General features: G+C 40.3%; 1 protein-coding gene across 3 annotated transcripts in view; it reads right to left on the bottom strand.

Moving 5' to 3' along the window:
- Cntln (centlein) overlaps window positions 1–3285 on the bottom strand; it is a 250243-nt gene extending 246958 nt beyond the window's left edge. For 2 of the 3 annotated variants that reach the window (XM_029540311.1, XM_029540312.1), the window contains exon 1: window positions 2807–3285. In XM_029540311.1, the coding sequence (XP_029396171.1) occupies window positions 2807–3166 (360 nt within the window). In that variant the 5' untranslated portion in view covers window positions 3167–3285. The remainder of the gene's footprint in view (window positions 1–2806) is intronic. The other variant, XM_029540313.1, reaches the window with a different exon arrangement.
- Between the last annotated feature and the right edge of the window lie 12295 nt (window positions 3286–15580).

The following is a 15580-nucleotide window of genomic DNA, read 5'->3' as shown; positions in this document are numbered from 1 at the left end:
AGTTGCATATGTAGCAGAGGATGGCCTAGTTGGCCATCAATGGGAGGAGAGGCCTTTAGTCTTGTGAAGATCATATGCCCCAGTACAGGGTAATGCCAGGGCCAGGAAGTGGGAGTGGATGGGTTGGGGAGCAGGGCGGGGGAGGGTATAGGGGGCTTTGGTGATAGCATTTGAAATGTAAATGAAGAATATATATATATCCAGAATGAAAAATAAATAAATTAAATTAAATTTAAAAAAATATTCTCATTCCCAATATCATATACTTTCAATGAGAATTTGGTGATGACCATATATGTCTGTCACTTAAAAGCCCTAAATAATGTTCATCCAAAACTGGTTTATGGTTAGTAAATGTTGTTGGTTGCTACAACACACACACACACACACACACACACACACACACACACACTGTAAATTCAACATCTTTTTGTTTCATCTACTTGTCTACAAATAGTGATTGATGTGAATAAGCACATACTCTCCTGCATTTTGCCACAAAAGGATTTAGTCTTGAAAGATGGCATAGCAACATATAAGAAACTAGAATAATCTCTAAAGAAATGAAATACGGGATAAAAACATCATGAAAATTCCTTGAAAATACCTTAGGAAAATGCTACATTTAGAAGCTACTCCTCCCTCTGTAAACACAATAGACAGCTTTTCACTCCATCTAATCAGCATTTCCTTCATGAAATTTCCTTCCTAACCTGGGGCCACATGCAAAAATGCTTAACTAGATAATACAATCAGGTGCTCACATGAAAAGAAACATTTGTCTTCCATGTGACTGTCCTGAGGTGCTCCAAGGATGATACATGGAATCACCCAAACTTCTTCACTGATAATAGATACAGGTGAATCCCAGCACTCGAGAGGCAGAGACAGGCGGATTTCTGAGTTCGAGGCCAGCCTGGTCTACAGAGTGAGTTCCAGGACAGCCAGGGATACACAGAGAAACCCTGTCTCGAAAAAAACCAAGAGAGAGGGGGGCAAAGCTCTTTTTTCAAAGCCGCAGGTTTGACCCTTACAGGGCTTAAATATTATTTGAATCTCAGTAATATTTTTAAAGAAACTTATGAGAGTTGATGACGTTCTGTTATGGTAAGCAATCTCTCTGCAACTGCATATACCTATACAAGTGCCCCATACCTGTATATGTGTTCCATGTAAGTTGAAATATAAAATGACTTTTTTTTTACTTTAGGTTGCTATTTCTAACAATATATTGATATTATATAGTCTCAGATTCTGTGATTTATGGGTGAATAAGTAAAATTCACATGAAAAATCTAAAGGTTTAGCTTTGTTATGCTACCACTAGTTTAATTATTTCTCCTTATTCTCCTTAAGAGCAAGAACGTGGTTTGGCTATAATCTTGATACTGCCAACCTCCTTTCTTGGAATCTATTACTGAAATGTCTCTGATCACCTACTAATATTATCAAATTTCAAGAATTGCCATTCTAAGCTAATCAGGACCATTTCTATTTCTTACATCTGCCTCAAGTATTGCAATCATTTCCTAGTACAGGAGTGCCCAAAGTCCCAAAGGCCAGTGCCATACTGGACATTTCATCTTTAAGATTATACATATGGGAGTAGAGCGACAGTATAGAAAATGTGGGCAGGGCCATAGATTGTTACTTTAACAAAGCCTTTAGCACGAGCACACATCTTTAAATTCCCCAAAGGTGAGGTTTACGGAGGACAAAATGCCTTAGCTCACCGCTGTCCTGTAGACATCCTTTTGCTGTTTTGCCAGCCAATAGAAAATTTGTAACTGAAAGGGGAACAGTCCGATCATTGCTCCCCGATCTGCTTAACCATAGATATAGCCAAGTTAAACAAGATTCTCTTGTCTTTACAGAAAAGACCTATCAAATGGAGCAAGAGAACCCAACAGAGCATTTCGTAAGAGTTTCAAGGTTTTACTAATCTAACGTGATAATGCTGCTCTCGACGTTGTCTCTGGTGTTGGCGGTTCCTAATTGGTGTCTCTTAAATACAGTGATTTTTTTTTTCCTTAAAGACCCCTAATTAACTGAATGAATTCTTAACATTTTTCTTCCCTAACCCTATTATGTGGTTAGGGCCAGATCTAAGGAGATGGTGGTGAGAAGGCAAAGACCGATAGATAGATAGATAGATAGATAGATAGATAGATAGATAGATAGATAGATAGATAGATAGATAGATAGATAGATAGATAGCTCACCATACACAAACCCTCAAAACTAATCTGGGAAGTAATATGAGCACAACTGCTCTAACAACTGCTTTCCTCTGGCACGCTCACATTAAAGTATTTCACTATGGGATCACTGTAAGTTAATAAATGAATATGTAGTATCCTAAGCGTGAAGTTGCGGTCCCAGGGCTTTCTAAAAACTGTGATTGTGTTTGGAACTTAAGTTTAACAAGGGTTAAGTGTGGGTTTGAAGTTTAAAAACGGGCAACTTCCATCAGTGGATTTTATTTTCCTGACACGGTCCTGATTATTTCAATTTATGAATGCACTCCACTCGTGGGCACTGGGTACCACTAGACAACACCAGGAACTTGGGCTTTGAGGAAGGAGCCTCTGGAGAGCATCCTATTAAAACCGAAACCCGGGTCTGCAGCGGGACAGAGCCTGCAGCCCAGACTGTGGGCAGAGGCAGGGCGTGGAGCCTGGAGGGCGCGTCCCGGGAGGGCTCACTAGGTGTCCCGGGCCGCGAACATGAGCTCGGGCGGCGGTGATGAGCGGCACTGCCCCCGGCCCGGGCGGTGGACGGGAAGGCCGGCGGCCAGTCCTGATACCTGACACAGGGCCAGCTCCTCCTTTAGGCTGCTCAGCTCTTCCTCCAGCAGCTGCGATCGCGTCGCCTTCGCCTCCTCCGAGGAGAGGCCCTCTGGCCACCAGGACCCCGCGGGCGCTCTGGCGACTGGAGCGACAGCGGCCCCGGCCCGCCCCGACCCTCGCCGTCCCCCTGACCCTTCTTCGCCCCTCCAGAGTACGTCGCTTTTATCCACGACGACCTCCCTCGCGGCGCCCGCCAGACCCGAGGCCTCGCTGCGCACAGCGTGCACCTCGGCTCCGCGCCCGACGCGCAGGGACCGCCGGCTGGACCGCCGCACCGGGGGCGGAGGCGGCGAGGAAGACGGCGAGCGCGCCGCCATGGCCGCGGCGCCTAACGGGTCAAGTTCCCGCTTGAAAACTCCACCTTCCCTTCCCCATCCTGGGGAGCCTGGCCTGCCGTCCTACGCATGCGCGGAGCTTTTCCCGCCTCGTCCCGCGCTCGCGGCTCCAAGTAGGTTTGCTGCGGGCCCAGCTCCGAGCGCCGGCGGCTGAGCTGAGCTGAGCTGAGCTGCGCGTGCGCGCCGGGCCGGGCCGGGAGGAAGCTGGACCAGCAAGTTCTTTGCTGGCGCCTCCACTGTCCCGAGTCCGAAGTGCCTGGCTTTCCCGCCCTCCTAAAGCCCTAGCTCCACCGAGGGCCTACTTTACATCCCTCGTCTTAAAGCCTTCCTGACAAGCCCCCTGCCCCCAGTGATCCTGAACTGTGAATTCCTTCCTCCTCCAAGGCTTCTGCCAACTCGTTTTTCACGTTTCATTGACCGCCCTCAAGTGTTAGTTACCCCGCTAATCTCTCCAACGCTGTTGTAAGCTCCTGGAGGATCAGGGAATAGGTTTTAGAGTTAAGTGTTTTCTTCACACCCCTTGGCAACGCTGCCTTGCGTGCGGCTGACATCTAACCGACTGAAGTCAAGGAGACGCAGAAAGCCTTGTGCTGAGCTGGGACTATCGAGCAGGCTTCCCACTTGAATTATGATCCTTCCTACACCCTTTGTCTTTTGTTTTGCAAGCATCATGGTTTCCTTTGAGTCTTTATGTCAATTTCTTTATCCCTTGGCTGGATATCAGAGCAAGTTTGTCCTACAAGGCCCAACGGCTTGGTGTCCTTGGACTGAACTAAAGTCAGCAACGGGTGTCTGATGAAAGAAATGAGACTGACTCACTTTTTTAGTCTCTGACCTTTTCTCACTTGCTTTGCTATAACTTTAAAGAACGCAATAACCTTTCTTTGTCCTTAAGACACTTCCTTCTTAGTGCTAAACTTAATGAACACGTGCACGTTGAGCTGAGTTTCTCAGAAAGATAGAATTACTTTTTTGTTGTTGCTGGTTTGGGTGGGAGGGGGATATTTATTTGTTTGTTTGTTTTGGTTTTTGGAAAAAGCTTACAGAATTCTTGGAAGTAGCGAAATGAGACGCCCACCGTGAAGTTGCCATTTTCAAATCATTTTTGCCAGTACTGAGTCGGCATGCCAGAAGAATGCCTCTGGTCATCCTTCCCACACTGCAAAATGTATTAGAGAATTATATGTTTACAGTGCATGATGGGGCCATGATGGCTCAGTCCATGCAGTGCCTGCTGCGAAAGCCTGAGTTCAATCTCTCAAAGCCCACGTGTGTTTTCCAAAGCCAGCTGCCATGATGTTGGCAGACCTGTAATCCCAGAATTTAGGAGACAGAGACCAGATCCTGTTACTCGCTGGCCAGCCAGTCTAGCCAAATCTGCAAGATCCAAGTTCATTAAGAGGCCCTGTCTCAAAAACTGAGATGGGGAGTGATTGAAGGAGACACAGGACCTCAGGGCTCCACACACATAGGTACCTATAGAAACAAAAAAGAAAAAGGACACATAAACTTGTCTTACAAAGAGCTATCATGTTGAGCATCTAACATTTGCTGAGTCCAATGATAATTTTCAAATTAAATTCACTTACCTTCTGTTTAATTAGATGTCATCTGCATTGTACTAGAAACTGAGACTTCAGAGGTCATTGTAAATTTCATGACACTCCATGTCTGATATTATATTAGAGAAGCTAGAGTTTAAATCCATCTAATTAAAAAACCAGTGCTTTTCATCTCAACAGTTATTTGAAACAAAGCATTACATTCCAAGAATGTATGGTATTTTATTGGGCTTAACACTGGGAATTCACTGGTATGGCCTGAAATACATGTGAGTGCCTCCTACTGGTCATCTCTTATTTCTTCATTTAATCCTAGAGTCTTTGGAAAAGCAATGAAATATCTTCTATTATGATTTCTAGTGTGTCTGATGCAATATCTCAATCTATCACTTGATAGGTGATAGATGATAGAAGTAATATGAATATACATAGGATAATAGATACTAGATAGATAGATAGATTCTCCCAAAGGGTAATATCTTGACTCTGTATCTTTGCCTAGGCAAATACTTTTAGAAGACTTTTATAATGGCAATATACACTTAACATAAAATTTATCACATAACATTTTAAATTATTTCAACTATCAATGAAGTAGCATTATGTTAGTAAACATCCCCACAGTCTAGCTCCAGAACATTTTTATCATCACAAGTCAGAACCTCCATACCCATTAAGTCATTTCACATTCTTCCTCCCACTAACCCCATAAATCACCAACTTCTTTATATTTCTGTACATTTTTATTCTAAACATTTAAGAATGGAGTCTCATACTATGTAAGCTTTTATGTCTGCTTTTACATAACATATTTTCAGAATTCACCCATGTTGTAGCATATATCAATACTTTATTATTTTTAAAAGGTTTGTGTGTGTTTGCTTGCCTGTATATATGTATGTATGTATGTATGTATGTATGTATACCACATCTGTGCCTGATGCCCACAAAAGTCAAAAGAGGATGTCAGACGCCCTCCTGTAAGGGAGATATTGATGGTTGGGAACCATCCTGCAAGACCAACAAATGTTCTTAACTAAAGAGCCAGACCTCTAGCCTCTTGTTGTCTTTTTGTACATGAATAAGACTATTTGTGTGGATAAACCACATTTTTCTTTATCTTCTCATCAGTCAGTGTGTACTTACATTATTTCCATCTTTTACCTATCATTTTTGTGTGGGATTTTCTTGGAAACTCCATGTTTAATTCTCTGTGAGTGAAATCTCTAGAGCATCTGGTGATTAATTAATTTTAAAGAACCCCTGAGGTTTTTATACTTGTGCATTTTCTGTGCCTGTCAGCGGTATATTAGAGCTCCAATTTCTCTCCATCTATGCCAATATGTATATTCTGTTTTGTTTGGGTTAGGGTTTTTAATTCCCTTAACAACCAAGCTACTGCTTATTATGTGTATGGCTTTGGCTTGTTTTATTGTTTGTTTGTTTCCTTTGACCAGTGGCATTGAGTATCCCTGAATGTCTTTGGACATTTGCTTATCTTCTTAGAATTATTTTTTAAGTCCTTTGAGTTCTGTGTGTTTCAATTTCTGATTTTGTAGTTGTTATCAAATGTTTTGTTTGTTTGTCTTGAGATAAAGTCTCAGAATATAGTTTCAAACTTACCTCGACCTCTGGCTTCAGACTCCCAAGAGTTGGGATTGCAGGCCTGGGCCACCATGCCTGGCTATTTGAGTATTTTTAATTAGGATGGCTTTGTTGTTGTCGTTTGTAGAGCTGGTGGTCATTGCCAGAGTTCTTTACTGACAATTTTTGTTTGCCTCTTTGTTTGTTTTTATTCACTTTACATCCTGATCTCTGACCCCACTCTTGGTGACCCCCTCCCACAACCCCTCCCCCTTCTCCTCTGAGAGGGCAGAGCTCCTGCATTGGTATCCTCCCACCCTGGCACCTAGGGAAACAGCAATGAGCTGTAGCCTGTGAAGCCCGTGTTCCAGAGAACCTTTATCCAAAGTTTTAATGCAGGAATTTAAAAACAGAAAGAGAGACAGAGTCCGCCCTTCAACATTATTGCCCTTTGAGAAGAAATCTACACTGCCCCTCATCCATTCTTTACATAAGAAGGAAACCTTCCATTCTTCAGTCATCAAACTATGGGAATCAGTGTCAGTTATGAGTCCTTCCACTCACCTCACACATCTGTCTCTTTTGCATAAAAATATCTCTCTCTCTCTCTCTCTCTCTCTCTCTCTCTCTCTCTCTCTCTCTCTCTCTCCACCCCTCCATCCATTTGAGCTGGCTCTACCCTGGTTCATTTATTCTCACAGATTAGTATAATAACCTCTTTCCTGGTTTCACCCCACTGAGCTGACTGAGGGAACCGGGCTGAGCACTCTGCCGCTTTGTTCTGTCAGTGCGTTCTTATTGCTGTCATTTAAATAAATTCCAAAGTGTTTAAACTAATGCCAAGCATACTATCTGACCCCCAAACTGGGTTTTAAAATTATGAGTCTAAGATAGTCTAGGTTCCAACCAAAATAAGCTGTCTGTTCCCCGGCCCTACCTTCTACCACAGAGTCCTTACTGCTGACCTCTGAGGGTTCTGTTTCTTCCTTCTGGAATGTCTTCCTTTCCTCAAGCTTTACACCCACCCCCACTTATCAGTAGGTAAAAACACAGCTGCTTATGTTCTCACCTAACAAGAAACCAGATTTCAGACTTCTACTTTCAACACCGTGTGGGATCCCTACCCCTTCTAAGCCTCTCTTCTGAGCTGAGCACCAAGTATTTTATTCAGAGTAATATTTTCAACCTATATTTATGTCATAGTGTTATCAACTAAGGGTCTTGATTGGGTTCAATTTCTCTGCCAACTAAAAAGTTCAAAGGCAGGAAAAAGCTCAAACAGCAAACAGTAGCAGTCAGAAGCAGTCTTTAAAAAAATAAAATTATTGGGGGTAAGGAAATACACACACAGCAAAGCAAGCAGAGAAAACACCCACTTTAAAGCAGAGAGGGATCTCATCTGGAAGCTGAACTCAGTCTCTCCTTGAGGTCAACGACCTTTAAGGTTCTTTGAGGGTATCTTACTCCCCAAATTTAGGGGGGATTGGTCTGTTTGAACAATGAGGCTGATTTGTCTACAACTTTGTAGTAAATACATCTAGGTCTGACCTTGAACTTGTGGGACCTAAATGATCCACTGTAAGGGAGGGGGCATGGGGGTGCTACTGACTAGATAAGGAAATAAACAAATACTATCAAGCCATTGTTTTAAGCTGCTGGGTCAGGAAGGTGAGGAGGAAGTCACCCATCTTGGAAATGTGCCAACTTTATTGTACAGCCATGGCCCCTCTGCCTGTCCAGCTATCAGGGAATCTACTGCCTCCTCCCTCAATAGCATGCAAAAGACTTCATCTTAAAGGCTGGATGCTATTCCTCTGCGAGCATACGCTGCATTTTTTCTATCCATTACCTATGGATGGACATTTGGGTGGTTCTCACCTTTCAGCTATTGTGAATAAGGCATTTAAACATTAGTATACATGTAGCCATTTGGTACTCTGCTTTTTAGTTATTTTGGAGAATTATATGTTGAGCAATATTTTGATTATAATAAAGTTATATTTCATATTCATGAAATTTTTGTGGGAAAGTCTCAAAAATTGTTACTAGTTTAAAATATGTATCTGGGTAGAAACAAGTCTAAATTCAGGTAACTAATATCAACGAATCCTCTTACTGTTAAGCATGTAAGATGGCAACAATGACATAAGAAGGAAACCTTCCATTCATTCATCAAACTGTGGGAGTCAAAATCAGTTATGAGTCCTTATTGTCTCTTATCTAATAACTTACATTTTGTCCACAAATTTAAAAGTATTCATTTATTATTTTAGTACTTTGAGCCCCCTCTCCAGAGTGAAAATCCTCATGGAAAAGACTTGGTGCCTGTGGGGAACAAGGTCAAGAGGAGTCATGCTACTGTTTGTTAACCAAGGCCTAGGAACATAATGGAGCAGAATTGAAAGAAGGCATTAAGCCTGGGGTTCTCATATGTCCAACTGCTGGCTATCACCCTAAAAACAAATACAAAATAATACAGATGCAACAAACAAGCAGATATTTGGAGAACTTGAAGACCCCTAACAGTTTTGTTTTCAGGGTCCTTACTTTAAATCACCTCAAAATATTGAACAGTAAATGCATTCATATTCCTTGTTAATTGTTTTATACAGCTATCTATATGAGTTGAATTAAGATGGTTAGTGTTATCTTTGCAGATAAATTGACATGTATCATTTTTATTTTGCCATTCTCTCTTCATGTTATGAAACTAATAATATATGATTCTCAGGTCTCAAAAAAGTACGGGCTGTGTTTGTACCTGTGCAGGTACCTGTGTGAGCATGTGCATTTACATATAGAGGCCAGAGGGCAACTTTGGGTGTCATACTCCAGATGCCCTCTGCCTTGTTTTAAAACAGTCTCTCATTAAGACCTAAGGTTCATTGATTTAGGTAAGACTGCCTAGAGCCATAAAGCTCCAGGGATTTTTGTCCCCAGTATTCTATATGAATACCACTATGCCTTGCATTTACTTGGGTGCTAGGAATCCGTTTTATATCTCATGCTTATAGTAAGCACTGTAACCAGCCAAGCTCATTTCTTAGCCCCTAACATGTTTTCTGAGGCCTCCAAAATCCATAGGTCATAACCATATGGTAATTCTCTCAGGAGTGAGTCTAGAGCTCAGAATAAATCTTTGCACCCTGTGAGGACACTTGTTCTGACGATCAATTTCAACCACTAATGGAGTGAGCAGAAGAAACAACTACAATTTCTGGTTTAAAAAAATGATATGTTTCCACGGCCAATGTACCACACTCTGATGAGAAATTTCGAGGACTAAAAGTAACCACTTTCAAAAACAAACTGTCAAATCTCTGGGTCTTGTCAGCTCCATAAAGTAGGTACCTACTTCAGTAAAGTCTAAGCAATGGACCAAATAATCTCTCCCTTTCTCCCACATACCCACAATTAAAGACTCTTTGAATAACAAAGTCCTCTGTTAAAAGTCAAGGCTAATTCCTCTCTTAAACTTTTCAAATATCCAGTGTGAACTAGTTTTATAGCATAATTACTTCCTACAAAATACAGACTTGTGGCTTCCAATTGAGTGTTCCTTGAATGATGGCAGCATTTACTTTGTGATTAGTGCTGCATGCCCTGAGGCCTTGATGTGACTTATCCCTATCTTACAGGATGATCTTGGTGCTGCTACTTCAGCGTGTAAAATGTCTACATGTCCTTTAAGGCCCAAACTAAATGTCACTGGGCAGGTCCTCTCTGGCTCCCAAAGCCACATCCATTTCTGTGTTCCCACAGACCCTCCCACATTTTATCTACTGTGTTTAACACATGTGCTTCTCGGGCATCCACCTTCCAGCACCTGGACACAGATCCTTTGAGGCCACCATCACTCCAGGATCCTCCATCTACAGAGCGTGGGTATAAAGCAAATGGTTATTTCCCTTAGTCTACAAGCACAGCACTTCACATAAAGAGCGAGTCATTCCATTAATTTTACCTCGAAAGTGAAGACCACAAACTGTCTGACCATCTGCTCTCTGTCTTTGTGATGAAACAACATTTTTGAATGCGATTGTGAGTAACTTTCCTATTCTTTCCTACCAGCTATCTGTTGTTCTTTCTGCTTGTGTCAAGGTTTCCATCACCTTGTGGAGATCATTACAACCAGACACTGCTTCGATGCATCGTAAAAAGCTGCTAACATAGCCAGAAGTTTTTCCCACTTTTAGAGTCCTGAGATGCTGTTTTGGGAGACGATGCAGTTAAGTGAGTATAACTGTGTGAGAAGACAAGAGTGAAAAAAGGTGATATTGGCCTTCTGAGAAAGCTGGTTTCTGATGCTCAGGGATCTCTTGTTGTGGTGTTGACTTTTTAGGGAATAATCATCATTAACTTTCTATTAATATGGCCCTTCAGCTATAAACATTAAACAAATTTCATGTAAACGAGTTCCCTATTTGGCTAGGTGGAAACCATTCATTGATGGGGATGGGAAACTTTCTGTTTTAGTACTTCTTGAGAGTCCCAGGAGCACATGTAATAACTCCCATCAGAACAAAATACTGTAATTATGTTAGTGCCCTCTGCTGCACATGCGTAAAATTACAGAAAACCCTGTTACTTCATGATGTGTCTAGACATTCTCCGCCATGGCATTTTCCAGAAGCATGCCTTTAACAGCATCCTTACTCAATTACAGCTGGACAGGATTTTACCTTGTTGTGTGAAATTTTGTTTCCCGCATTTATTGCAAATCCAAACAGAAGGGCAAAGAACGTATCAGAGGAAAGTGTTATAGGTTTATTTTCATTGTAAGAAAAATGTCAATTAAATGTTTACAATACTGGTAAAATTATTTTATGGCTGAACAATTGCTTACTTTAGAAACCTGCCTCTTTCCTCTAATGCTTGTGAGCTTGTCACGTCCCCATGAACTTTCCTTTGTGTATCCTCCTGTGTTTACTTAAGTCAGAGTCAATTCTGAGCCCCATCAACCTTTCTGTTTGCTTATGGTATTCAATAATTGGTTTATATGACATTTGTTTTGTGCCATTTGATTTGTTTCTGTGCCTTAAATTAAAAATTTCTGCGTCTGTCTGAAGTTTATTAACTGAAAGTAGTATTAGTAGGCTGAGCCCCTAGCTGTAAGTGGTCCTCTGTCAGCTACTTATCTTTTTGTTTATCTCTTGTTCTAGGTTATGAAATTTTAACCACCTCACTCACCTTTAAATAATCATTCCACAGTTTTAGAGCAGCAGATGCCATGGAGATATATCGGTTGTATCTTTATCTGGTAAATTTTCTGTGTATGAAGAACTATTTAAAATCGCATAATTTAAAACAGAAATAGGATTTGCTTGTATGAGGTGCTTTTGTAATAACCTGTGAGAATGAGAAATGAGTGTCTCATTTCTTTCCTTCCTTCTGAACCTTTGCATTTAATTCATATTCATAAGAAGCGTGGGGCAGAATCAGATAATGTATAGATTTGTTATCAGCCAAACTTGTTCTGTTACATTTAAATGTTTAAAAATATGAATGTATCTTAAGAAGTAATTTAAACTTGATAATTCTTGAAAGAAAAATATGACATATATTGGTCAAAATTAAGAAGGCACATTTAAGCTACATTGCATTAAAATGTTCATAAAGAAAACAGGACAATGAGAGATAGCTTAGAACGTTAATGGGTTTGAGGTCAGATTAAATTCCAAATTTGGGGGAAAACATTATTTTTTTAAGCAGAGCACCATAAAAATCAACATGGAAAGCAAGCACAGGTAAATGTCAGGAGAACGGTGTTGGGAAATGTTTATGGTGATGGGCTCTATTATCCAGCTAAGCGCTCTTACTCTGAATATAATCTGTTTCAGTGCTTCAATTTGTAAGTAGTAACTGAATAAAAGAAATAAACATCACAAATGCTGACACGTAACTTTGAGATTTACTGCTTCTTATTTTATTACGTTGAATTCGACTTGACAGTAAGATGCATTATATATATTTCAATGCAGTAAACATTCATTTGGATACCAGCATTTGTATTTAAAGGAAGATTTATATATATATATCCCATGGGTTTTAAAATGCATTTAAATGGGGGGGTTGTTTGTTTATTTGTTTGTTTTAACAAAATGTCTCCTGTAAACAGAACACTTTCCACAGTGGTCCGTATGACAACCTGTCTGCTTCTACAACTGGTCCTCGATACTGGTTTGTCTGGGATGAAATTTTGTCCCCAGAAGACTGTAAATTGAATCACTTAAGTTGATTAACTTCCCATTTCTGTGTTTTAAAAACAGAAAAAGTCATTCCTAAGACATAAATTGACTTTATGTTTCTGAAAACAAACAATTCCCGTCAAATGTAAAACATTAAAGCCCCTTGTCAAGGAAAGCTCATGGTCTTAAGCATAGAATTATCCACTGTGCTGTCCAAGAATTATGTGAACTTTATATCAATGTGTTTTATATAAACTCAACAAGAAAAGGACACAAATAAAAATGTATTAAGATATTACATAAACTGTTATTTTTTTCCTTACTTTAGAAGGGAATCGGGACAGCCTAGGCTACACTAGACCTTTTCTCACACACACAAAAGCAAAACTGTATCATTCTGACCTGTCGGTGAAAGAAAGCCCCTTCCTAAGAGGAAAAGGCCCCAGGTAAAATATTGTAGCAATGAGGTGGGATGCAGAATGGAAGGAACAGTCACAGCGGAGCTTGCACAGAGCCTATGCCACACCTCGTTTATGCCCAGTCAGTGCAGCCTTAAGAACCACTATCCACATGGAGGAAAGCCGATGACCCCAATTTCATTACAGACTCCAACACCAGATCCTCTCCCATTAACCTTGATGCCAAAAAATTCCTCCCAGCCCAGATTCACTTGCACATATCTGACTTTTTTATACCATGATCTTGTTAACTCACGATTTTGTTTTAGATTATTTGAGGTTTTCTTGGAAGGAAACATATGTGATTATCTTTATTACTTTTTAACTTCTTCTTGGCTTGGCACCAGGCCTGCCCACACAGACATGAGCTTCAGACCAAACCCCCCTGCGTCCAAGCTCACATACCCTTGGAGACCCAGACAGTAGGTCAGCACTGCTGGATTCAGTCTTGATATATACACTAAAAGACTCCTGTAGCTGGCTCTCTTGGACCTCAGCAACAGGCTAACCCATAGACTCTGGATAGAATGACTTGTAATCTGCTCTTACAATTAGACTCAGCCTGTAAACACAGGACATAAGCCCCTGCTTACTTCCTCAAATGCAAGGCTACAAGTATCAAGAACAATTAGGAAAGCAAAATACCACCAAAAGAATAAAAGAAGCACTAGAAACTGACTTTAAAGAAATAGAGATTCCATAGGTTAGAAGAAAACAAAAGACAGACAACTAAATACAAACTAAAGTAAGCAAAAGCTACATGAGGAAAAATGTGCTCAACAGCAACAATAAATAAATAAATAAATAAATAAATAAATAAATAAATAAATAAATAAGCAGGAGAAAGAGCAATCCATGACTATGAAGAACAAGATAACAGAAATAAAAACATCTATAAAACACTTCCAAAGCAGGTTTGATCAAACAAGAAAAAAACTCAGTGACACCCTACCACCACCACCACCACCACCACCACCAAAGACAGGTTATTTGAAATCATCCAATCAGAGTAATAAAAAGAAGCAAAGAATGAGAAGGAGTGAATAAAATCATGGGATGTATAGAACAGAATCAATGTATGCATGATGGAATTAATACAAAGAAGAAAGGACAGAAAGCTTCCATTTAAAGTAATAATGAACTCAAATAACCAAATCTGGATTGGGAAGCGACATCCAAACTCATGAAGCCCAGGGAATCCCTAAGAGACCTGAAAGCACTGGGGGATGGTCAGTGGTCCACATGACAATCAAAATCTCAGGTCAAGCAGAAATGCCTGGTCTCTGGCAGTGCTTTACAACCCACCCTAAAGATCAAAGTAGATGAGCACATGACCAAACACAAAGAGAATAAATGATTTCTAAAAATTCTTAACAAAGGAAATCCAGGACAGTATGCCTTCAGTGATGAGCTCTATAAACATAAAGGCCAATAAGTCATCTCCTCAAACTCTTCCAAAAATTAGTTCCAAACTCACCCCATGAAAAAAAAAAAAAAAAAGGTGTTATTCTTCCTTCAGAGTCAGACAAAGATACTAGGGAGACAATGTTAACAGCCAGGCAATGATGAGCATATGACCTCACTTTTTTTTTTTTCTTTCTAACTTATATCCTATAGAGAAAATGTTGAAAAGGAATGTTGTTTTGTAATTAAGGTGATAGTAGACTGATAAAACACCACCAATATTCATAAGCTCATCAGTAAAGTATGCTGCAAGATGCATGCTCCTTAGATACACAGAGAAATCTAGAAATCTGTTATGCAGGAAGGACATGAGGACTCTAGATATACTGACACCAGGCTTACCAAGAAATAAGGAATAGACCAATGTAACAAGGATTGCTTAATGACCTCCCTGTACGCAGTTGCATAGAAGATGTGATGAAGTAGATGATTTGTTAAAGAAGGCCTGCAGTTGTCTTACTTGTATATTTGTCATGGCTGTAAAACTTTACATGCAATGTGAATAGGAATTGTTAATCCTCTGGACTAGTTGGTTGTCAATGGGAGGAGTGACCCTTGATCCTGTGAAGGATCTATGACCCAGTGTTGGGGAATGACGGGACCAGGAAGTGGGTATGGGTGGGTTGGTGAGCAGGGAGAGGGGGAGGGGAAACCAGGAAAGGGAACAACATTAGCAATGTAAATAAAGTAAATATTTAATAATAATAATAATAATAATAATAATAATAAAAGAATTGGTAATCCTCTAAAACAAAATTAGAATCCCAAGGGTACAAAAAACCTAAGTAAAACATTAATATATAGCACTTTCTGTATCAATAATATTATTTTATATTTTGTTCTTTTGATGTGCTATATTACGTGTATTTATTTTTGTTGAAATATCTTTAGATAAGATGGGAGGTAAGACAGAGATGGATTCCTAAAACCCACTGGCCAGACAGCCTAGCCTAGTTTAACAAAGTTCAAGGCCAAGTGAGAGGCATGTGTCTGTTTCATATGTGCTTTACATGATGGAGGGGAACAGAGGAGTCAGAGGATAACCTTAAGTGTCACTTGCAAGTGTCTTCCTAGTCTACATAAGCAATTTGAGGCTACCTGGACTACATAACACAACACTATGTTTAAAATTAAAGGACA

Source organism: Mus pahari, chromosome 6 (genome assembly GCF_900095145.1).
Source record: "Mus pahari chromosome 6, PAHARI_EIJ_v1.1, whole genome shotgun sequence".
NCBI lineage: Eukaryota > Metazoa > Chordata > Mammalia > Rodentia > Muridae > Mus > Mus pahari.
Note: the sequence above shows the minus strand (reverse complement) of the source record. Positions and strands in the feature narration are given on the sequence as shown.